The sequence below is a fragment of the Diadema setosum genome, chromosome 9, assembly GCF_964275005.1.
Source record: "Diadema setosum chromosome 9, eeDiaSeto1, whole genome shotgun sequence".
NCBI classification, from domain to species: Eukaryota; Metazoa; Echinodermata; class Echinoidea; order Diadematoida; family Diadematidae; genus Diadema; species Diadema setosum.
Genome location: NC_092693.1, coordinates 4,746,166 through 4,771,640, shown reverse-complemented (window position 1 = coordinate 4,771,640; position 25,475 = coordinate 4,746,166). Strand labels below are relative to the sequence as shown.

The 25,475-nt window shown below is 39.7% G+C and overlaps 1 protein-coding gene across 2 annotated transcripts; it reads left to right on the top strand.

Moving 5' to 3' along the window:
* Positions 1-422: 422 nt before the first annotated feature.
* LOC140232757 (uncharacterized) lies at positions 423-25,212 on the top strand. 2 transcript variants are annotated; one of them, XM_072312872.1, is made up of 9 exons: positions 423-554; positions 2,416-2,523; positions 8,512-8,692; positions 9,302-9,457; positions 10,163-10,552; positions 11,283-11,549; positions 14,992-15,191; positions 20,639-20,914; positions 22,103-25,212. In XM_072312872.1, the coding sequence occupies exons 1-9, from the start codon at positions 437-439 to the stop codon at positions 22,951-22,953; spliced, it is 2,547 nt and encodes an 848-aa protein (XP_072168973.1). In that variant the 5' UTR covers positions 423-436; the 3' UTR covers positions 22,954-25,212. The 2 variants fall into 2 exon arrangements, with proteins under 2 accessions (XP_072168973.1, XP_072168972.1); XM_072312871.1 differs by having other exon boundaries at positions 11,271-11,549.
* The last annotated feature ends 263 nt before the right edge of the window (positions 25,213-25,475 follow it).

Here is a 25,475-nt window from a genome sequence, read left to right as displayed (position 1 = left end):
TTTTAGCCGTGCCAATCATTCATGGGCAATGTTCAGTGATTGCCACTGCTTCTTCCATCACTCATTCAGTCATGATAATGTACTAGTAGTAAGCTTTCGTAATGACTTTACACATGCTACTGTGCAACAATTTCATAAACACCGGCATTGTTTAATGCATGAAACACATGTGATGGTGTGCATACACACATATACATGGTATGTATCTATACACTTAAATGTAAGTACGTACAGATGTATATGACAATGATACATGTACATGTATAGCAATGCACACAAAGTTGGATAACCTGTCTATAGCAGCCACCTGTTTATAACGACCACTTTTTCCGTCTCCCTTGGGTGGCTGCTATAGACAGGTTTGACTGTAGTTGTGATATATATCCATCATATTGTCTTTCTCTCTGCTCGTCAACAGATATACAACTCAAACAAGATGGCTGATGACATAAAAATCAACCTCGGCTCCCGTGTCTTCGTGGCTAATTTGCCCACAGACCAAATGGATAAAGAAGAGCTCAGAGAGCGTTTCGCAAAATATGGCAAGATATCAGGTAAGTGCTAAATGATAATTGTAGACATTTATAGAGCACCTTTTCCACTGGATGCAAAGCTGCAAAGCGCAATCTAGTGCAAAATCTAGTTTTAGGAGTACCGTGGTAGTGGTACTGGTATATTTGTTCCGTGTCGTGACCCTGATTGTGATGGATTGTAGTGCCCGCTGTATGAGTAAAAAACAAAGTTATAGTACAGTGTACTTGTTTTCTTAGAATAAGATTTCCCCCTGTGTGTGTGTTCACACTAGATCCCATGGGGACAGCCACCAAAGATCTTAACTTGATAATGACTGATTGTCCACACTATTATTTCGAGTGTCTCCAAGCCATTGCCACAGGGACAATCAGGGTTTAGGGCAAGCCTGCTACATGACACCAACCTTTGCACATGCACACATTTGATGAATACAGCTGGAAGCTATCAATTACAATCCAAGGTCACTCTCTCCCTCCAAATTTTGTTCCCCTACCCAACTTGTTTCGGGGGGGGGGGGGGGGGGGGGGGATGGGGGGACAAGTCCCAGTTCTGTGACATGTGGTCCAGTGTGAATGTTGGGACAGATGCATCACGTACAAATTTATGCTAGACTAGTGTCATATATCGGGCTGAACATGATTCATACCTGCCCCCCCCCCAGCCCCCCCAAAAAAATAGTTATATATCTGAAGGCTCGACCCTAACTTTTTCTTTTGGTGGCCTGGCAATGAATTTTTGTGTCCCAAACAGGCCACAGGGCCCCACTTATGTTTAGCCCTGTATCTTCACATATTACCTTGCCTGTTATGGGAAATGAAACTAATGGCATCCTGGGGCCCGTTTCATAAAACTTGTCATCAGTGACTACTGCCATATTTCTATGACAAATTTGCTCTCAGCCAATCAGATGCAAGGATTTCCGTAGCTTGTCACATCTATGACAACTTGTCACTGATGACAAGTTTTATGAAACGGGCCTCTGGATTCCATTGTCACTGTGTTTCGAGTATTTATGCCGTCATTCAAAAAGGATATATTTTGTCAACTTTGTATTTGAGCTATGACTGGACAATGAAATTATGAAATTTGAGAATACTTCAGTGAAAGAGACACTATTTTTTTTTTTTTTTTGTCAGCAAGAGTTTGAACATCAGGGCACTTTGACAGAGTAGTGTAATGATTCATTCATTGGTAGTTTCAAAGATTTCACTGTATTTGCAATTGTTCAAAGAATAGTATGCAATTTGGTAGATAGGGACAAATGACTTCATGTATTAAATCATTACTAGCATTAGGATAACTGGCATAATCTAAGAAAAAAGTTTTGAATTATCAAAGAGCAATTCCCACTGCATTCTTCACAAATATTTAGTGTTGGTCATTGGCAATACAGATTTCTTGAACTTCACCTTGTATAGCTTGAAATGAATCACAGAATTTAACCTGACCTGGTATCAATTCAGTGAAAAAAATTGATGCATACATTAAGAAATATATTCAACCTCGTGTGTCTGAAGTCAGATGAAATCATCTGAGGTTTAATTCATACATTTATACCAATTACTTCCCAACTATATCAATGAGTCAGAAGAGATTAAATCAGTATTCTGTACAAAAGTGCACTGTGGTAGACAATTCATGTTTTATAAAGATAATATCAATGTACCTAGTATTTCAAATTGTGCGTATGTGTGTGTGTGTGTGTGTTTTTTTTTTTTTTTTTCTACTGCTGCTCTGGTAAACACACAAAGAAACCATCTGTGATGTGCATATCATTTTCTTTTCTTTTCTTACAGTTAAACTGAAAGCATATTTATTGTAATTATGAGTCAATCATCGAGAATAACTTTCTTTTTCTGTATATGTCTCCTGTTTCTACAGATGTTTTCATGAAAAAAGGCTTTGCCTTTATCCAGTATGATTTACCAGCGGAGGCACAGGATGCTATCAACAATGAATCTGGACAGACCATTATGGGCAAAAGAATAGGTATTTATGTCGACGTCGACGTAGTCACTGTGAAGAAACTTCTTCACAGTGACTGTTTTCCAGCAAAGTACCTTGATTATTATGTATTTATGCCTCCGCCACGAAGTGGTGCCGGAGGCATTATGTTTTCGGGTTGTCCGTCCGTCCGTCCGTCCGTCCGTCCGTCCGTCCGTCCGTCCTTCCGTCCGTCCGTAATGAATTTTGTGGACAAGGTAACTATCGAAACCTGTTGAGGTATCCTAATGAAACTTGGCATGTATATGTATTAGGGGGTGAAGTTGTGCCTATCAACTTTTGGGTGCACATGCTCAAGGTCAAAGGTCAAAAGGTCAAGGTCAAATACATAAAATTTCACTATTTCCAACATATCTATTGAATGCCTGAAGAGATTTTCTTGAAACTTAGTGTATACATGTACAGTCAAACTCGTATACCTCGACGTCGGATAAGCCGAATATCACTTACCTCGGGGGCAAAATGAAAGTCCCGATTGTTCCTATGGAGTTTCCGTGTATTAAAATTCGCGTAGCTCGAAAAAGATAACTCGAAGTTCGGTTACCTCGAAGGGAAAGCTAATGTCCCGATCTTAATTAACTTATTGTTTTTCCCAGCATGTTGCTCGAATCGAAATTGCAAACATCACTCAGCATCTCCGATTAAGCGCGCGTGGACAGCGAAGACATGTCCAAAATAATGTTTTCACACTCGATTGTAAATATTCTGAGACCAGAACAATCGCGCGCCCAAGAAGAAATACCCGATACACAGCTGACAAGGAAAATCCCCAACACCTACCAACACACGTACAGTGTACATGGTATGCACATAGCACCCGTGCCAATGGAATGCTTTACGATAGCACTACGCGCTGCCTCATCATTTGCTTTTCTTTAACCACTGTGTTTTGATTTTTGATCGAGACAGTCATACCGTGCGCGTAGATTTCCCAACCGTCGGGGCGCACCTGCTTACGTTGACCGTTATATCTTTGCCATTAATCACGCTCCACTGTCAAAACATCACTCTCCCTCGTAGTGCCTTTTCTTAAATTTTTTTTTTTGCCTTTCACGAAGTTTACTTCCCCGAGAACGCAAGCACTGAAACTGGTTTTTTTTTCCAGCAATGTGATTATGAAAATCTGGAAGTATAGCCCGATCACAATGAAGAATAGAATACACAGGGCTCCGCACTAAGTTTTATCTGGCCACCAATATCATTGATTTTTATTTTCTGGTGGTCGAAAGTAAAATCTGGTGACAAAAAAAAAAATCAGGAAAAACATTAGAAAAACTAAATCGGTCCTACTAAATATAGACAAATTAATATTAAGCATTATTGAAGTGATACAGATGCCCATGTCTAAAACAAATGAATAGAAAATTCAATCATCTTACTCTGTGTTTAAAGATTTGACAAATAGGTGTATAGAGATTATCATAAAAGTTGATGCCCATATATTGAGGAGGTCAAAACTTACGTTTGAAATGAGAAAATGGGAGGATTTGCTGACATTTGTTAGCATCCCACATTTGTTTTAGCATTGTAAAAAGCCGAAAGTTACCGTTATTCATTTTAAATGTAAAAGCAAACAACCGACATTCATTTTAGAATCTTACGGAGCTGAATACTATCCTAATCCATTTCCAAACGTGAAAGCAAACATCCGCTATTTGTTTTAGCATCTAACTGAGTGGATTGATACATTTCCAAATGATAAAGCAACAATCTGTTATTTTGCATCGTACGGAGCAGAATATTACCGTTATTCATTTCAAACATCCGACATTTATTGTCCCCGCCGAACGAGTTCGAGCAGGGGACTATGAAACGGGCTCCGTACGTGTGTGTGTCCGTGTGTCCGTGTGTCCGTCCGTGCGTCCGTCCGTCCGTGCGTCCGTGTGTGATCAAAATGTTCAAAATGCTACTCCTTCGCCATTTCTAACCCGATTTTGATTCTGTTTGCTTTATATGATAGCACTACATGAGAGCTTTGAAACTTCCATACAGAATTTCAGTTGTGACCTTTGACCTTGACCTTTGACCTATATTGTACATTTTGCTTCAAAATGCTACTCCTTCGCTATTTCTGACCCGATTTTGATTCCGTTTGCTTTATATGATGGCACTAGGTGAGGGCTTCAAAACTTCTACACAGAATTTTGACCTTTGACTTCTTTGACCGTTGACCTTGATTTTTGACCTATATTGTACATTGCCTACAAAATGCTACTCCGCCATTTCTAACCCGATTTTGATTCCGTTTGCTTTATGTGATGGCACTAGGTGAGGGCTTCAAAACTTCTACACAGAATTTTGACCTTTGACTTCTTTGACCTTTGACCTTGATTTTTGACCTATATTGTACATTTTGCTACAAAATCCTACTCCTTCTCCATTTGTAACCCGATTTCAATTCCGTTTGCTTTAAGTGATGGCACTAGGTGAGGGCTTCAAAACTTCTACACAGAATTTTGACCTTTGACTTCTTTGACCTTTGACCTTGATTTTTGACCTGTATTGTACATTTTGCTACCAAATGCTACTCCTTCGCCATTTCTAACCCGATTTCTATTCCGTTTGCTTTATGTGATGGCACTAGGTGAGGGCTTCAAAACTTCTACACAGAATTTTGACCTTTGACTTCTTTGACCTTTGACCTTGATTTTTTTACCTATATTGTACATTGGCTACAAAATGCTACTCCTTCGCCATTTCTAACCCGATTTCGATTCCGTTTGCTTTGTGTGATGGCACTAGGTGAGGGCTTCAAAACTTCTACATAGAATTTTGACCTTTGACTTCTTTGACCTTTGACCTTGATCTTTTTACCTATATTGTACATTTTGCTACTAAATGCTACTTCCGGCGGGGACATAATTATATTACGCACCGCGTAATTTCTACTTTTCCTTGTTTCATTATCGAACGGAGCCGAATGTTACTGCTGTCCACTTCCGAAAGTGAAATGAATCATCTGACAATTATTTTATCATCGCACGGAGCCGAATGTTACTGTTTTTCATTTTTGAACGTCAAGGCAGACATCAGACATTTTGGACCATGAAACGTATAGCTGAATGTTAGTAATATTTATTTCGAAATGTACTATACCGTAGCAAATATCCAATATTTTTTTATCATCGTATAAGGCAGAATGTTACTGCAGTTCACTTCCAAATATGCCAAACGTAAAAGCAATCATTCGACATGTATTTTAGCATCTTCCGGAGCTGAATGCTATTGACATTTACTTTCGAACGTAAAAGCACACATCCGGCATTTATTTTATAAGCGTACGGAGTTGAATATTATTGTTATTCACTTCAGAACATCAAAGCAAACATTCAACATTTATTTTAGCATCTTCCGGAGCTAAATGTTATTGCAATTTAGTTTCGAGCGTAAAAGCAAACATCCACCATTTATTTCATCATTGTCAGGAGTTGAATATTATTGTTACTCTTTTCCGAACGTCAAAGCAAACATCAAACATTAATTTTACCATTAAACGCAGCTGAATGTTACTGTTATTTATTTCGCAATTTAAAAGCAAACCTCATACAGTTATTTTAGCATCATATGGACATGATGGAGCAGAATATTACTGCTATTTTCTTCCGAACGTAACAACGACATCTGACATCTATTTTAGCATCTTCCGGAGCCGAATGCTATTGCTATTTACTTTCGAAAGTATAAGGAAACATCCGACATTTATTCAACCATCGTACGGAGTTGAATGTTATTGTTTTTCATTTCCGAACGTCATAGCAAAAATTCGACATTTATTTCAGCGTCTTCCGGAGCCGAATGTTATCCTTATTCATTTCCGAACGCAAAACCAAATATCTAACATTAGTTTTAGCACCATATGGAGCTGAGTCTTATCGTTATTCATTTCCAAAAGTATGAGCAAACATCCGACATTTATTTTAGTATCATACTGAGTCGAATATTACCGTCATTCATTTCCACAATTAAACGCAAACCTCTGACCTTTATTTTAGCATCTTACGTAGCCGATTGTTACCGCTGTTCATTTTCAAAAGTAAAGGCAAACATCCGACTTTTTTTTTCTTTTTTTGGTGGCGCGATCGGGCCACCAAAATCTTTATTTTTGAAATTTTGATTTCATTTCCGATTTTCACTCAATTCATTCATATAAAAGTTGATTCAATTCAAATTGACAAGCATGCAAATAATCAATAGGCACTATAACAGACACCATGTTGAACATCGATAAACGTCGAACATCGATAAACATTGGATAAGTCGAAGAAAATTCGACGTACGCGTACCTCGAAATTCGCGTACGTCGAATCATTTTCTTCAGTCCCGACGAATTCGAGGTATCCGAGTTTGACTGTATTACCCAATTAAGATTCTCTGGTGAAAGTTTGGGTCATGAGGTCAAAGGTCAAAGGTCAAAAGGTCAGGGTCAAATACATAAAATTTCACTATTTCCACCATATCTATTGAATGCCTGAAGAGATTTTCTTGAAACTTAGTGTATACGTGTATTACCCAATTAAGATTCTCTGGTGAAAGTTTGGGTCATGAGGTCAAAGGTCAAAGGTCAAAAGGTCAGGGTCAAATACATAAAATTTCACTATTTCCACCATATCTATTGAATGCCTGAAGATATTTTCTTGAAACTTAGTGTATACATGTATTACCCAATTAAGATTCTCTGGTGAAAGTTTGGGTCATGAGGTCAAAGGTCAAAGGTCAAAAGTTCAAAAGGACAAACGGTCAAGTAAAAATATTAAAATTTCTTTTTTTTCTCCGTACCTTGGAAAATTGTTCAAGGTATCTTCACGGAACATAGTATATACATGTACTGACTGGAAGTGATTATCTAGAGAATGTAGGGTTCATGGAGTCAAAGGTCAGGGGTCAAAGGTCAAGTGCAAGACTTCAAAATTTTACTATTACCCTCATATTTATGCAATGCCAGCAGGGTTATTTTTTTACACTTGGTGTATGCGTGTGTAACCTAATAGAAATTCTCTGGAAAGTTTTTTTTTTTCCTCTTTTTGCCTCAAAGGTCAAAAGGTCAAAGATCAAGTGAAAGTGCTGAACTAACTTTTTCCTCCATATCTCGGAAGTGGCTCAAGTTACCTTGAAACTTAGTACATATTATGCATGTTCTACCTGAAAGTAATTATCTCATGAATTTTAGGGTCAAGGGCCAGATGAAAATGGTAACAATTTACTATTCAATTCAGAAATTGCACTTTTTCTCCACACCTGTACCTTGAAAATTACTCAATGCCTAAATGTATGAATGGGTCAAAGTCAAGTTAAAGTCCTTAAATCCCTAGATACATGCTCTCTTATTCATCCAATTAAACCTACGTCAAGGAAGGTGAACATTCAACACATTTGTGACAAACTTGTCATTCCAATATTTTGCCAATTTTGTGGAAATGTAATCACACAGTGTCCACATGTACTATCTAGACCTATTGGGAAAATCATGCATTATGGCGGAGGCATACCAGTCGCCAAAGCGACATTTCTAGTTTTAACATGATTTGTAGCAAAGATCGTTTTACTGAAATGAGCAGAATATGTGTGAAACCCGGAAACTTTCCTCCAATGGACTGAAACAGGAAGTCATAATCTGATTGTAATATTCACCGACACTGCAAACATGAACATTGTCTGTCACTATGTCAGGATGATATTTGTTACAGAAAGCAAAGCGAAGGCCAGCTAGATTGACATAAGTGTATGGATTAAACAGGAAAAGAAACATCTTTTAGTGGAAACTTACATTCAAGGGGAATAGAGCAATACTTCTCTGAGCACAGACAATTAATAGGTTGATGGTATTTGATCATACATGACACGCAGTGCCATCCCATAAGTTGTTTTAACACAGCCAATCCCATATGATGAGCCATGTGTCCGTACAAATCTCAAAGATCACCCTCCCATTCTGTCTCTCCCCGTTGACACCATCGTGGCATCGTATAATTCCAGAATGCAGCCTTGCAAAGAGGAAGCCGGGTGGTGAGGATAAATCCTCGGGTGGAGGAGGAGGCGCTGCTAACAGTGTTGCAAACTCCATGGGAGCAGCGCTGGCGCGAGAGAAAAACGAAAACTTTGACCCTCCTCCTGGTGGATCCTCTGGATATGATGACTACTATCGTGACAAGTACAGGTTTGTTCCTTCCCATTTTTTCATCCTTCAGAAGAGCTTGTTCCAATTCCTCACAACTTAATGTGCAATTTATCACAATTGATCCTCAGCTGCAATGGTATTTATGAAAATAACTTTATCAGTCCTCTCATGCTGTAGATCAGATCCAACAGTGTGGTTTATTATGCTGATGGTATATTGTTTATGAAGAAAATCTTATTTTGTCATAACTACTGTTGGGGGATGTTGCTGTTGAGATGTCCAACCAAGATTCTGGTGTATGTTTGCAATAACATTTTATTGTAATGTAGAGAATGGCAGAGTGCTATCAAAGGAAGTGAGGATGATAGAATCAGTCACAAGAACTTGTAGTCTTGTATTAACATGTGCTCCAGGCTAATTGACATGAATGAACAGTTTTTTATCAAAAGTTTTAGAGTTGTAGTTTTGCTGAATGATGAAAAGAAAAATAATCTTCAAATATGTAGGCCCAATTGCAGGTGTTTGTCTAATCACTCTTTCACTGTAGCAAGAGGTAAATGACTCCCTGATAAGAATGAATATTTAGCATCTGAAAGTCTGGAGTCTACAGTGTGCCATCTTGATCTTATCCCTGTGTTTGCATGACAGAAACTATGATCCATACGGACCACCCCCCTCTTATGGCAGAGATTATCCCCCACCTAGACCGAGAGAGCGTTCGCCAATGCGTGACAGAGATCGAGATCGCTACGATGAGAGGTTCAGGGACCCCTATGACAAATACTACAGGGATGAGCCTCCCAGGTATGTGCAAAACCAACGCAAGGGCTTGTTTCCTTTATTTAAATATGAGATGAATGCTTAATAGAGCCAAAAGTCTTGACTCTAAGACCTGCAGGATGTTGTGGACCTTCAGTTAGCTTTTACTCCTCCCAGGCAGCCTCCAATTCCTGTATCAAACATGTTTTTATGCATGATGCAATATCCTTCAATGGCGTGTTCTGGTGCATTGGAACTTTTTATTGAAATCTGTATGAGAGTTATACAGATTTTTAAGAAAACAAAATTCAGAAGTCAGCATGACACTTGCTTAGTGGCCCCCAAAAGAAGGGTACTCCATGTTTTCACTTATTAAGCTATTTGTTCTTCTGCAATGAGGCTTGTCTTACACATTTCTTGCATGTAATGATATCATTTTTTACATGTGTGAAGGCATTCTGTGAAAAAAAGCTTTCAAATGTCTGTCGGGTGACAAAGTAGCTGCAGCTAATTTAAGTTTTCTATATGTCAGCCGACGCCCTATCACCACCAGCATATAGACTGTCAGCATGGCGATGTAGGGGAATATAGTTACCATTTAGAGTGATCTCATCTGGCTGACAGGCATGGTCGGATTATGCTGCGGCATAGTGTTGTTCTCACCTGTGGTGCTTTGTTGTAATCATCTTGGAAAATTATTGTGCTGAATAAGGGCTATTGCATTGATGTTACATGTCTTTTCACCCCCAGACGTGACTTTGATCGCTACCCTGATGATAGACGAGACCCATACGAAAGGGGTCTGCCCCCTCCTCCTCCCCGAGAGCGCGAGCGTGACCGTGACTTCCGCGATCCCCGGGACGACCCCTATTATCGTGATGACCCATATCGCCGGGACGACCCATACTACAGGGAATATGAGAGAGAACGTGAGCGCGAGAGGGACCGAGAACGGGAAAGGGACCGGGAACGGGACCGCTTTGGGGGCGAGCGGGACAGGATGGAGAGAGACAGACTAATTGGGGACAGAGAGAGGCTTTCAGTTGATAGAGATCGTGACAGGGTACCAGGGGAGAGGGACAGACTGCCCATGGATCGGGACAGGCTCCAGGAGAGGGACAGAGATCCCTATGGTGATGGGTGAGTTAGGCAGTTGTGGTCAACTTCTATCCTTGCTGGTCACTGTGTTCAAAGAACCCTTGCTATGCATGTGCGGAAGTGCAGCCTAAATTTCTTGAAATATGAAGTGCTCTGCTTGCACTACATTCCACTTTTCATGAAAAGTTACTGTAAATCAAACAAGTTGCTGTATTTTTGTGCAAGGATGATGAGACAATAAGTATTGCTCAATTTTTGGAGGAAAATTGATTTCAGGTTTTCTCTGAAGTGTACTGCTTCAAAAAGAATGAAGCATAGTCTCTACAAGATGGAATGTAGTGCAGTGGCATAAATTGAAGCTAATGCATTTTTATTTGTGTAAGAGAATACAAATTTTTTAAAAATTATCACAAAAGATATCAATGTAATGCATGATTACTTCTTCCAAGCCCATGTTTGTCTCTGTGCGTATATATCTTCGTAAAGCATGTCAGAATGTAGTGTGCCATATATAGACTATGCTCTCAAAGCCTGCATGTGCTTGATGTTGCATAAAAGCTGGTGGCATATGAAATAAAATAATAATATATTATGTTTGTTTTTTTTTCATGCTTAAAACTTGTGTTTTGAATAGTCTGCTTGTTGTGCCCCGTGAAACAAATTACCTGCCAGAAGTTTAGAAGGATTTTGAGGTGTAGAATGCGCTTGTCTTGCGTCACTGTGCCTGACGTTATTCTACTGGTGGCTTCACCAATCATAGTCTCTCCAACAGGCGGGACCCGTATCGTGATCCGTATCTACCACGGGATAGGAGCAGCCTGGACAGGGGCGACAGAGCCGACAGAGCTGACAGAGTTGACAGACCTGACAGAGTTGACAGACCTGACAGAGGAGATAATTTTGACCGGCGGGCACCACCTCCTGCGGCCCCAGCACCTGCAGCAGCTGCACCTGCTCCACAGGCTGGTCCTGACTACCTCCCACCAGCCATGGGCAAGCCGGTGGACTGTGAGATTCTGGTGCTCAGTAAACAGCAGAGGTAAGGTGTCACCCCACTGGGGCAAGAATGGAAGATTTGATAGTTTTAGCTCATCATGCTGCAATAATGCCATTCATTCATAGATATCAGGTCTCAAATTTCATTATACCCCCGCCAAACGAAGTTTGAAGGGGGTATATAGGAATCAGCGAACGGTCGGTCGGTCGGTCGGGCGGTCGGTCGGGCAGTCGGGCGGTCGGTCCGTTGCAAATCTTGCGTCGCGAACTACTTCCTCAGTTTTCGACCGATTCCCATAAAACTTGGCACAGATGTGTGCCTTGGGTTGTAGATGTGCAAGACGTATTTTTTGACAGTACCCAAAAGTACGTTGCCATGGTAACGGCATATTATGGGCAAAAATGGGTACAAATCTTGCGTCGCGAACTCCTCCCACAGTTTTTGATCAATTTTTATGAAATTAGGTACAGATGTTCATCTGAATATGTTAATGTGCAAGACACATATTTCCGCAGTGGCAAAAAGTGCGTTGCCATGGTAACGGCATGTTATTGGTAAAATATAGGGCAAAATGCTTCATGGCAAAACTGCTTCATCAGTGTTCTTCCAATTCTCATGGAATTCATATTGAATGTTTGTCTTAGGATATAGGTCAGCATGACACATTTCTTGACAGTGACAAAAAGTATGTTGCCATTGTAACAGCTCACATATTATGAGCCAAAATGATGGAAAATTTTGTGTTGCAAACTACTTCCTCAGTTTTTGCCCAATTTCCATGAAACTTGGTACAGATGTGTGCCTTTGGCTGTAGATGTGCAAGACGCATTTTTCGACAGTACCCGAAAGTACGTTGCCATGGTAACGGCATATTAATGGCAGAAGATCAAGGAAAGATCTTGCGGATTTAACTACTTCCTCAGTTTTTTGACCAAAGCTTATGAAATGGTGTTTTGACCAAAGCTTATGAAATGTTGTTTTGACCAAAGCTTATGAAATGTTGTTTGGCGGGGGTATAACCAGTCGCCGTAGCGACATTTCTAGTTTGATTGGAGTCATGCCCACTTTGTCCTTGAATCTCACATTTTAGGGGAGGCATCCTCAGGGCCAGTTAGGAGGGCATCAGGCTGAAATTGATTTACAGTTGAACCTCTATTATCCGGCCTCCCTTTATCCGGATCTCTCTATTATCCGGACGCAATCTCGCCGTGATTTTTTAATCTGTTTTTAATAATTACGGGAGGAAAGAGGGATCCCCAACTCCTCGAGAACTCCTACACAAACACACATGAATTACATATACTTGATACATTTCTTAATAATTATTTAGGTAAATCATCCCAAGAATTTATAAAAGAAAATGATTTCATTCTTGCAAACACGAACCTCTATTTTGGGGTCTGTTACTGAGTGTAACAATGAAAAGGTTGCAGTATACACATTACTACATGTGGTACTACAATGGGCTACATCAGTACATGTGTATGTATATGTACATGTATAAAGCATTGAGTCTCCCGTATCCGGCCAAATCCCTTATCCGGATGAGCCCCGGTCCCGACTTGTCCGGATACGAGAGGTTCAACTGTACTTTAAAAAATAATGTTTTTACTTTTGTCCAACATTGATGAGATTGATGCTTCTTTGCTTGGCAACAAAAGTTTTCACTGTTGTTTTAGAATGTAATATCTTGATACTTACTTCATGATAGTATAAGTATTTCAGGGCCCTGTTTTATCAAAAGATAAAATTGATTTTTAAATTTCCTTACCACACAGTCTGCCATAGACTTACAGTTGAAATCAACTTTATAATAAATTCTAAGTCTTCATAAAACAGGGCCCAGATCACATTTTGGAAGAAAAACATTTTTTTTTTTTCATTGTGCAGATGTACTAAAAGATGGGGGAAAATTTGTTTTTGTCATCAGAGTTATTCGATTTCCTGTTTACTTTTACCAGAAAAGGGTTGTTGAGCATCATGTCCATTGGCCTCATGTACTCGGTGTAATTCAAGCTCTGCATACCATGACTTGAATGAAGTCTTAGGCTACTCATCCATTCCATTGCAAGGAGGGTCATAGCATTAAGTGTTTTTATGTCCCTTGATATTTTCTCTAAGTGATCAGCCATCTTCTGTTTGAATGTGTCTTTGTGAATTTTCTTTGTCGATATTTATTTACAAATTAAGTAGTCATTTCCAGCCATTATCTTGGTCTCTCTTTCTCTTAATGGGTTGAACGCTAGTACCTAGAAATCATCTACTTTGTGAAATCATAGCTCTCTTTACTATGGTGATCCAGAACATTTGTATAGCCCCATAAAATAGCTGTTGTGGATACATTCAAAGGTGCAGACTCCTTCAAAAGAGTTTGTAATTGAATGCCTGGTGAAAAATATGAGTCTTAAGTGAGGCTTTGAAGTGCTACACAGAGAAAAGATGGGAGTTCCATTGGTTAGTATCAATAGAGGAAAAATGCCTGGTCTCCATATCCTGTGAGATGTGTAATGGGCATCTTGAGAGTAAGGCCAGATGAACGAAGGCCTGAGCAAGGCTGACGCTGCTTGATTAGGAAAGACAGGTGTCCTAGGGCCTGACTGTGAATGACCTTAAAAGTGGGCAGTAGGATCTTGAAATCAATTGTGTACTTGACCAGAAGCCACTGCAACTTAGCCAGGACAGGGGTGATGTGATCATACTTCCTCAGCCGGGTGAGCAAGCGTGCTGCTCCATTGTGTACTGCTTGAAGTCTGTTTGAGGTTGCAGATGGAAGGCCAGCTCAAAGACTGTTACAGAAATCCAGTCTTGATGAAATGAGTGAATGGATGAGGCTTTCTGCTGCCGTTCTCCTAAGCAGAGGTCTAATAGCTGCAATGCTACGAAGCTGGAAGTAAGCAGTCTGGCATACCTTCGAAACATGCCTATCCATCTTCATAACCTGGTCAAAGTAGACCCCAAAGTTAAGGACCCTTTCTGCAGGAGGAGACATACACATACCACTCTGACTATCTGTTTTTTGTTTCAGCCTGTGACGATCTGGGGGGCATTTCAAGAAGCATTTTGTCCTACAACTTTGTCGGACAAAATTGCTCTCTGCCAATCAGACGAAATATATGACAAAATAGTTCATGAAATGCCCCTCTGAAGTGTTCTACTTGGTAGAGAATAGAAGAAAATGCAGTCAACGGCAAGATGATGATGTGATGTGCCGAACCAAATCTAGGTAACAGCTCGGGGGAAAAAAAAAAACAAAAACATGCCACTTGAATCAGAACACAACCCAGAGGATCAATATGAGCAGTAGTTGTTGCAATGCACATCTTGCATTTGAAATATGGACTTTAAACTTTTAAATGCTTTATCTGTTTGTGTAGGTTGTACATGTTTATAATTTTTACTTTCCTTGCATTGCTCCTTGTTTTTTAGTGATATTTATTTGAAACATTTTAATTTAAAATCATACCTCATTGCTGCTTGATTGCAGGGGCTATGCTGAAATGGTGGAACGCCGTTTGAGGGGATTGAACGTCACGACAGATATGATGTTCCTTAACCCCGAGGCTTCCATACAGGCTGTCCTCGATGGAGCTACGCGGAATGGCGCCCTCTATGCAATCATGGTATCCAGTCAGCATGAGCTCCACAGATCTGTAACACTCAACATTCTGCATGGTACCCCTCAAGGTAGGAATGAGGCAACCATATTCATTTCTCCTTCATAAATTGGGTGATTGTTGAATTCTTCTTGGTGGGAAGAGTAGTGGTTTTGTTGTTGTTGTTTTTTATGTTCTTTGCCATGTGTGTGTGTGCTATCGAGGCATTTTGAAGGTCTATGGACCTAGAGACAGTATGTTACTACTGTAACACTATACCGTAAAGTTCCGTGTATAAGACGCACTTTTTTTTGTCGTAAAATATGAAAAATCGGGGGTGCGTCTTATACACGGGTACAGTCGAATCACAGAAAAAAATCTGTCACATACACCCAATATTGTAAGGTCAACTTGAGGCCATGTACACCCACTGACGTCCAGAGGGTAAGCAATCATTAAAACTTACCGATAAATGAGCCATGTATCAATCTGGACACACACAACACCTGTAAATACGGGATAAACTTACATTGGCCTAGTGTAGTAACGATGTATCAATCTGGCCATAGACAGCAGCTCTAAATACACGATGTACCTACCAATGTATATCACTAATCAGTCTACCAAGCTACCAACAGCCAACCTAGTAGCTGCAAATACGCGATGTACAGGTACTCTGTATCATTGCTAAATTACCGACGCAAAACTTATCGATGTACTAGTATCAATCTGGCCATAGAAAAAAGCTGTGAAATACGGAGTAGGATCGACCCTATGTCATCGTGATGTGAACGATGTGTCAAGCATGTATTCATACCCATGGTGTTCGTTTGCTCTTCACTAGCTTTTTGCTAAGGTGGAGGCTCTCGCAATGGACTCGCATAGCGTGCACAGTACAGTTACAGAGATCGGATCGGAGCGAGCTTGCCCGTTGCGCGCTGTGTGTGCAAGTCCATTGCTTTCTGTGTGCGTGTTGTGCCTTTGCAAAAGGCTAGCACTGTACATACAAGCATGGTACAAGAGACATATGTGTTACTGGTAATCCCTCTGGCCGAAACAACAGTGAGTTAAGCACCGTACGCACTGTACGTCGCGGCGTATGATCGATCCCTTTGCTACACTTGTTAATGTTTTTCATAATGAACATTTTGCTTCTGACACACGCCAATATGCGAGACACGTCTACGGTAGTATCAATGTACGATAGCATGCAAAGATTGTACCGTACACTCATGAGTACGATCTTTGATGATACAATGAACATTTTGCTTCTGACATGCGCCAATATGCGAGACACGTCTACGGTAGTATCAGTGTACAATAGCATGCAAAGATCGTACCGTACACTCATGAGTACGATCTTTGATGATACATGTACCACGATTGAAAGGCGAAACAATAGCAAGTGAGCACCGATAACAAGTCTCGCATTTTGCGTCTTCCATTTTTTGCCGATGTCCGCTGAATACAGTGAAAAGAAAGTTTAAAAGGAAACGAAAAAGAAAACAAATACATGCTGCATTCTAGGGAAATTTTTAGCTGAAATAATATGTATAACACACACAATGTTTGCGCGAAAATTTGCGTGTTTTTTTTTTTTTTTTTTTAAATTTTAGGCCCGAAAGTAGGGGTGCGTCTTATACACGGAACTTTACGGTACTTCCTTTACAGAAGAGAGTGTGAATACTATGTATTTGTTGCATAGGAAACTAAATAAGGTAAGTTGTATTGACATTCACAGCACAAACTTGCCTGATCCTATATATATTAGCCCAGGATCAAGTGAAAGGTTTCGGTGATTATATGGCGCACCATTCAGATCCAGAATCGTCTTTAAAGGATTCTTTATCATGATCAGGTAAGGATTGTGTATTCATTTTGTTTCATTACTCCTGACAGACTTCTGGCTATATTTGGTCAAAAAATACAGGGAAATCACAAAAAATAACCAGCCACACTGTAAAAAGAATAAAGGGAATAAAAGGAAAGAAACTGCAAAAACTGCTGAACTTTGTGGTCTGTTAGCCGATAGACTTGCATCCTTAGTACTTTGTTTTTATCGATGAATGAGACAAAAAGCACTGGAAGGGATGTTGTTCACAGAGAAAGTAAGTACCATGGGTAGTAATTAATTTGATTCAAGCTCTGAACTGGACTTATTTTGGTAACATAAATGGTGCTCAAGGAAGGTAAGAAGTTTACATTCTGAGCTGGATTCATGTTGGCAAGTTGTACACATGAAAGGTAAGAAGTTTAAATCACAGTTGATTGTGTTTGGAAACTAGACTTGTCTTTAGGTTTTGCTGTAGGCAGATATTGCCTGAATAATGTTAAAAGGGTGAAATAAAAATAAAATAAAACAATGAAAACCAAATTTGTCTTTTTTTCTTTGTTTTTTCATTCATAATTGTCATCATCCAAGAAACTTCGTTACATTGAAAAAGTCCATACATTTTTCTCATGTATCCACATGTGTTTTTGTGTCTATTTCAGTGATTGACTGGCTGCACATATTTATGTCATGGATATGTATACATATTAAATTGCTGGGTGTCTGCACTCTGCAGCTTGGTGTGAGTGTGTGAAGTGAACAAAATAACAAAATATACATTTCTGTATGTATGTATGTATGTGTGGAGACTCTCTAACAATTGTGTGTGTTAAAAGTCTTCTTTTTATATTTTCACTGTCTGCCTGTTGTTCAGTTTCTCTCTCTATTACACACACACACACACACACACATATACATATATATATATAATACGGTCATTATAGTGTTGTGCTGAAGACACTTGTTGTACCTAAAACCATGGCCATAGGTTTTTTTTTAATCAGCAGCAAGAAAAACATAACTCAAAGCCAAAATATGTGTCAGCATATGTGTAGATTTCAGTCACACGCAATGACAAATTAGTATGAAGCCATATTTTGAGATGAAGCAAATGACACTGAAAGGCCAATGCAGAGATTAATCACTGTAAAAGCTGTTATTTTCGCAAGGGTATAATTTTCACTAATTTTGCCAATCACTGCTGAGCACAAATTTGACAACACATGAAAACATCGCGAACAGACAGTCATTTGTGCTCTTACGATAGCCTTGGTGTCAAATCGCGAAAACGCCATCTTGCGAAAATGTCTGTGGCCGCCTCAAAATATCCGTACACAAAAGTACAAAACGTTGTAACAGCTTTTACAGTAGTTGCATACATGGGTAGACCTGTATCGCTTGTCTTATTGTCTGTGTGTGTGTGTCCTTCATGTCCTTCCTGCACTTTATGAATATGAATTAATGTTTTTATTTTCCCTACTTCAGTTATTCAGTAATTACAGCTCTCTCATGTTGTGTAGCCATTACTTATGTCAGATAAACTCTCTGAAGTGGTTATATCTGTACAAATACAGGGGAATCCCACTATGACATCATCTGGTGCGACTAATTTATCTTGTTTCAGCCAAACCCTTTTCGTTTCAACAGTACGTTTTGAACACAGCGATAAGAGGTACACTGCATGAACGTGTTCTGCTTTGATAGGATTACATACAGTGTATATGGTATGCCACAGCATTGATGAACAGGGAAAATGCTGACAGTATTCACACACACACACACACACACACACACAAAGAAAAACCTGTTATTCTTGACTGACATTTTAGATTCAACAATAATTGTACTATAAACAGAACCTGAAATTGACAGGTCCACATTACTCTTGCTGATTGAGTCAGTTGGAGCTGAGATAATATGTAGCTCATATTATGTGGCACTCATCACTGGGGGTAGTCACTGCACCCCAACAATTTACCTTATCAAACGTGGATTCTAGTATCTGACCTTGCAATAATGTGAGTCCCCTCAAGCAGGTACCTCATGATGTGACCTGACAGTGGAAGAGATGTCCTCAAGAATCATCGATGTGATCTCTGTCGCATATTCTTTCTATTATTGTGCAGCAGTTATCCGGTATAGGCAAGGTTAAAAAAAAAAAAAGAAGAAGAATGTGTATCTTTAAGATTAACTTCTATAGATGCTATTAAGATTCACTTTACTTTGTGAGCAGTTGATCAGTCTGGGAAGTCATCAGATCTGGAAGAACACGGTTTGTTGATATCTGTAGTGAAATGTCATCAATATAAAATTTCAAGTGTCATGGGCCATGTTATTTAAGCTCAGGCGGTATACACTTGTACTGGATTGCACAGATGTATTTTCAGGGCATATCAAAGATGGATTCAGAGCAACTTTTAGCTATTTTATTCTGCAAATTGAAGAAGAATAATTATTAGCTGCTTGCTTGTGAACATGCTCCTGTGATCTGACAAGGTCATGATATAAACTAGGAATAGATTAGTAAGTTGCACTTTATGATGCTTTTGTCCCCAGGTATTAGATCACACATTCATTGTTTACCTTCATACATGTCATAAAATCAGATCAAATGTCTGACAAAGAAGAACAAACTCCTTGAAGAACTCGAGATTGATTTCAGAACCGAGAAATAATTTCTGCTGCAGTAGCTGGGAATTATTTAAAGAAATCTAAGACAAGGAAAACAAAAGGCAGTGCAAGATTTACAAAGGTTTTAGATGTTGTGACCATTTGAGTTTGGAGCAGGGTCTCTGGGGTTTGTACTTTCAATGTAGCTTCCAAGAAACCGAGTGGTGATAGACTGCATTGTGTTCTCTTGGAAAGTTGGTGATGATCTGCATCGGAATGGTGTCATGTGATGTTATGAAAATCTGAGCCCTTCTATCTCTCTTTCGTATGAATAAAATTACTTTTATCACAAATTCATAAACAAAGTGTGAAGATGTTTTGTTTCTTCCTTGATTTTGTTATCATTTGCTGTTCATTTAACCCGTTGAGGACGGACTGATTTTGCTACAATACGCATTTCCCATAGACACCGGCCCGAGTATACTCCGGACTCGTCCTCAACAGGTTAAAGAAAAGATAATCTCAGTGTGGACATTGGAGGAGACTATAAAACCTTTACCCACTGGTGTGCTTTATTGAATGATGTTTTTGTTTTCTGTCACAGCATTTATACATTTTGTCATATCACTGGTACTTTGTCATTCGCTCCTTTTCTATTCTCATTATGTGGAGACTTGAGAACATAGAGTGCATGGTGTTTGGATAGCAAGTGATGATTATGAATCAATGTATGAAGTTATGTTGAAACATTATGCGTCATTTTGTATTTGTGTGTGTGTGAAAGTGATTGAATATGTCCTGCGGAATCTTCAAGCTGTATGGACATCAGTATGTGTGATATTTTGGTAATGCATTGTATTCCATTATTTGTCTTCACCAAATCATCACAGTGTGCATGGTTGCCTGTTGTGCAAGGGTGCAATATCTTTAGTTGTGCTTTTCTTTGTACAAAAAAAAAAAAATAATGTCTGTGAAGAGTAATGTGTTGAAAAATGGTAAAATGCCTTTTTAACCTTTTGTTTGATTTCAGGTGGAGATTGTCATCAGTGATCTTTTGTACTAACTGTCAAACAAACAAACATTTCTTTACACTTTAGAACACAGGAACATGCCTCTAGATGATGCCCTGAACCTGGTGGCACGAAACTTTGAGCGCTACATCCAGGACCTCCGCGACAAGCGGGGTCTGGCAGTGACTAGTGCCACGTCCAAAGCAGGCACCCCTGAACTGACCATGACCCAGCTGTTCAGCCTTTTAGCTGATGGCCGACAGCTGACCCTCGCGGAGGTTGACCGCGTCATCAAGTTCCTTGAGGAGATGCGAGACCGCATGGCACTTGACCAGGGTGCCCCTGCAAGACAGAAGACCGAAGGTGAGAAAAATCAATGTGTTATAAGTTGAGGGTGGAACCATTACCAAAAAACAAAACAAAACAAAACAACCCCATCTTGGCAAGATTTCTATGTTAGCTGTGTTGTAACATGCCAGTTTTGTTGTGTGTTCTATTCTGCTTCTCCAATGAGATTAGCATACATTCCAGATGCCTCCTTCAAACAAGGGGGCCAGAGAACAGGAAACCAGCTCAGGATCCCTTCAGTGCAGAGTATTTCACCTGCCATGAAACCTCCAGAGCAGGTTCATTTGAGGAGCAGCAAGCAGTCTGCCGCACAATGATTGTGTGAATGACTGCAATGTCTTGATCTCTTCATATGCATGCTGTGTAGCATTCCTGATATGTACCATCAATCATGAAGTAATGTTGATTTAACTATTAAGTTCTAGCTGGCTTTCTTGTGTGGATTTCATAAGTCAATTTTCTGGGAAATTCAAACCTTCAATTTAAACAAAACATGGCAATTGTCCATCCTGAAGTTATCAGTTTTAAACTCAGGCAATCACGCAAGATTATGGTCAAAAATTTTATTTTTTTTTTTTGTACATCAAAAAGGATCTCTACAGGCACTAATGCAATGAGTGGACGCAATTGAATTCAGTCAAAGAGAACCAATCCTTTTTTATTTTACAGTACGAAGTCAGAGCTCAAATCCCCATGATGTTCTCTTTTACTTTTTTTTTTCTTTTTTTTTTTTGGAAAGCAAGCCTGCAATCTCTTGTAAGGTCTATCAAATTTGATTTCCACTAGACAATGTTAGGAAATGTATGTACATACCTTTCCTAGTCTTTGTGGGACCAAGTGATATATCTTCATTGAAATTACAGTGACTCTTCGGATCTGTATCATGTCTGAAATTGTACATCCTAAAGTAGTGTTTGCTGAGTTCTTGATTCTTACAACTCACCCCATTCACGTTTCAGCATGTCTGTTATGTGAACCCAGGATTCCCGTGTTCCTTAGCTTCCCTATCCAGTGAGCTTGTCCATTGTCACATTGACTTCAGTATGGTTGGAAAAAGATCCTTGTTTGTAGGATTATGTAAGTGTATTTTCTACTACTTTATAACGCACAGACATTATGGACTTGAAAGAAATGGATATTTTTAATGCTTTAATCTTCATGTGATGACAATTTAAATGTTTGTTTTTTATTTGACTGTTCTAGCACCCGCTTCTGCTCCTGCCCAGGCCAAGGGAGAGGACCCAACTGCGCTGCAAGCCAAGATTCTCAGTCTTATAGGAAACAATACCTCTGCAGCATCAATAGCTGCAGGTGTCTCTCGCACAAACGTTTCCACAGCTCTCGCAGCCATGTCATCCCAGACAGCCACAATTGCGAGTTCCCAAGCCCAGCGTGCACCAGTGGCAGCAGCTCCCACTCCAGGGAAGACCCCATTGCTTGCTACCCCCAACTCACAGCAAATGCTGGGCAAATCTCCCCAGCCGATGGCTGTGGCCAAACCGCCACAAGCCCCTCCCCAGAATGCCCCTGCGGTGGCGTCCAGCGCCCTCAACCTCGATAACCCCAATGTGAAGAAAGCACTTGATAACCTGATCCAGACTGGGCCAAGCCTGCTGCGTACCATCGGCGGTGCTGGCCAGGTACCAGTGCAGGCCCAGCCGGCCCCACCTGCAACTGCCCCACCAGGGGTTGGTCCAGCCAGGGCCGCTATGCCTGGAGTGGCACAAGGCCAGAGGATGAACGCACCCATCCGCATGGCTACTGCCGACAAGTCTCAGGGCATGCAGGAACAACAACAGATTGCCCGTGCCCAGGCCGAGGCAATCCGCACCATGCAGCAGCTGCAGAGTTCTGCACCCCATCTGCACCAGAACATACAGATGGCTGGTGCAGCTAGCCTGATGGCAGCAGGACTCAACCCCAACACTCTTGCAGCTGGGGGAATGAACCCTCAACAGTTCAGTGCTCTCCAAGCCCAAAGCATGGCCTACAGCATGAGGGCCCAGCCCCCTCCTCCCCCTATGGGCCCACCAACTGGCAGACCCCAGTATTAGCAAAGTATGCCTCTTTTAATTGCCAGTTTTCAAAAACAGCTTGTCATTTTTTTATGGTAAAGAGAGATGCTGAAATTTTGTTCACTAGTAATGTTTTGTGTAAATACTTTGTCATTTTTGTAAATGTACACTACATTCAAAGCAATCCTGCTTTCATCAGGCTGTATTGCTTTGCTGCTGTGCAAGGATTTTTTTTCACCATTTCTATAGAAGAATGCAAAATCAAGCTACACTTGAAGCTTGTATGTCTAATGTTGAAAACCAGCATTTAAGACTTTCATTATTTCATGTATAGATCTTGAAGATGTCAACCTACTGGCAATCTCTGCGTCCTATTACTGATGTGTTTACACTTGTTATAATGTGATTTGATTTGTTACTTGAAACTTGGATTGACACACCACTCTTGTGATATTATGGTAATCAGCGTAAGGCGAAAAAAAAAAATTGTTGTATTGGCGTAACCCGCCCGACCCTAAAAATTCCGCCGACCCTATGTTTTTTTATTATTATGTTTTTGCTATCGATATCAAGTATCTTGTTGACTGCGATCGTGATCGCAAAAAACCCGGAAGTGGAAACGGCTCTGGGGATATCGGATGTACGAAGGAGAGATCTCGCTAGCGCCTCGCATAGCCTCGCTTGATCAGTACGTCATCTGTTTCCAACACGGACGCGTACTCTATCAAGATTTATACAGTGTACACTTAGCATTCAGACTGCAATGTATTGTGCACAGTTTTGCCATAGGTTTCTTGTGTGGAGAACTTACACGAATCTGTATATGTGGGACTGTAATAGAGATCGCCGTGTGCGATGAAAAGCTCGTACATATGGGTCAATTTGCATCTATCTTATCTAAGTCAAAATAGTAAAATATGAAGTGAAAACATTCAGGATAGGGATTTCAACATCTTTAAATTCTGTGAAGGGGTATATTTGAGTAATATCGGCCTCATAAATGATTTGTAGAATAGATGAACACAGCACATACGGTGCAGCAGTTGTAACTGTTTACTGATCACGAGTTTTACACGTAAAATGCAGGTAGCAAAAAAAAAAAAAAAAAAAAAAAAATCCGCCCGACCGACCCTATCTCAAAATCTCATGTTACGCCAATACAACCTTTTTTTTTTTTTTTTTGGCCTAATTGTAGTAAACTGATTACGTCACCAGGCAGACTGGAAGTCAATGACTGATGAATCATTCTTGTATGTAGGTAAAATACCAGAACTACAGAAACTTGTGAAAGATGTACCATACTGAGACTTCATTTCGGTTTAACCACATTAAAAGACAAACATATGATACAAAGGAACGTACATGTATTTCAAGATGCAAAGACTTAATTTGGGTTTTAAATCTTTGAAATCTGCAAATTCCTTCATATTCTACCTTTTATGGTGGAGCAACATTAATATGATATGTTATATATGCACTGGAGGATGTATGCCAAAATACAATTCCACAGTTATGAATATAAGGAGTATGAGGGCTGCGATTTGTTGAAAATGAATTGTATATATTTTCATTCATTTAGTATTGCTCTGTGGGAAAATTACTTGTCAAACCATTAGTACATACTATTACACAAGTTATATGAACTCTTGCATAATTGTGAAAGAAAATAGGTTTTTCCCTGTTTCTCAGGTGACATTGCAACACTGTGCAAGGCCTTTTAAGGGAGAAATTTGTAGGTTTTTGTTTGAATCTATTTGGTTATTAAGCTGTGATCAATAATACATATACATGTACATTGTACTTCCAGAAAAAGTATAACCAACATCTGTAGAGAATATTTGTGGAGTTTTCTCATGAAGCCTGTCGTGACACAAAGCAAGTGGATATAACATTGAGTGTTTCCTTTTGTTGTCTTCTGAATTTTATGCTACATTTGCCAGGCAAGTTGGCAGCTACATGATTATATTGATGATATGTATTTGTTGTGTAAGTGGCAAATATTTGCAGCATTTGTGCTTTTTGTATGCATCAAGAATTTATGTCTTCATTTGGGTCCATAGTGCTGTACATAATCCATTCCAGTTTATTATGATTATGTCTTAGATACCTTAATTCACCTTAGATACATAAGTTCAAGCCTGAACCAACAAGATATTCTTTGATTATTGTCATAAAAATTGCATTTTGATTTGTTACTTTCCAGTCTTTTAGGTGTAAAATTAGATGTTGCTTGAATGAAAGATGTGACAAGTAGCTTAGTGAGTGTAATAAATTAACCTTTGTATTTCAATTTCTCAATCATGATATCAAAGACGTTTTTTTTTTGTTTTTGATGTGTGTCTTACCAAATTATGTCTTCGTCTGTCGAGACAGGTGTTGATGCTTGTGTGTGTGTGTGTGTGTGTGTGTGTGTGTGTGTGTGAAAATGCAAGGAGTTGCATGTAATGTCATCATCATATTCTATGTGAATGTTTGGCATCCAACACTGTCAGTCTGGATGGTGTGATGAAAATGGTGTGTAAGAGTGTGTGTTTTGATTTGTGTTGGATATTGTAAAGGAG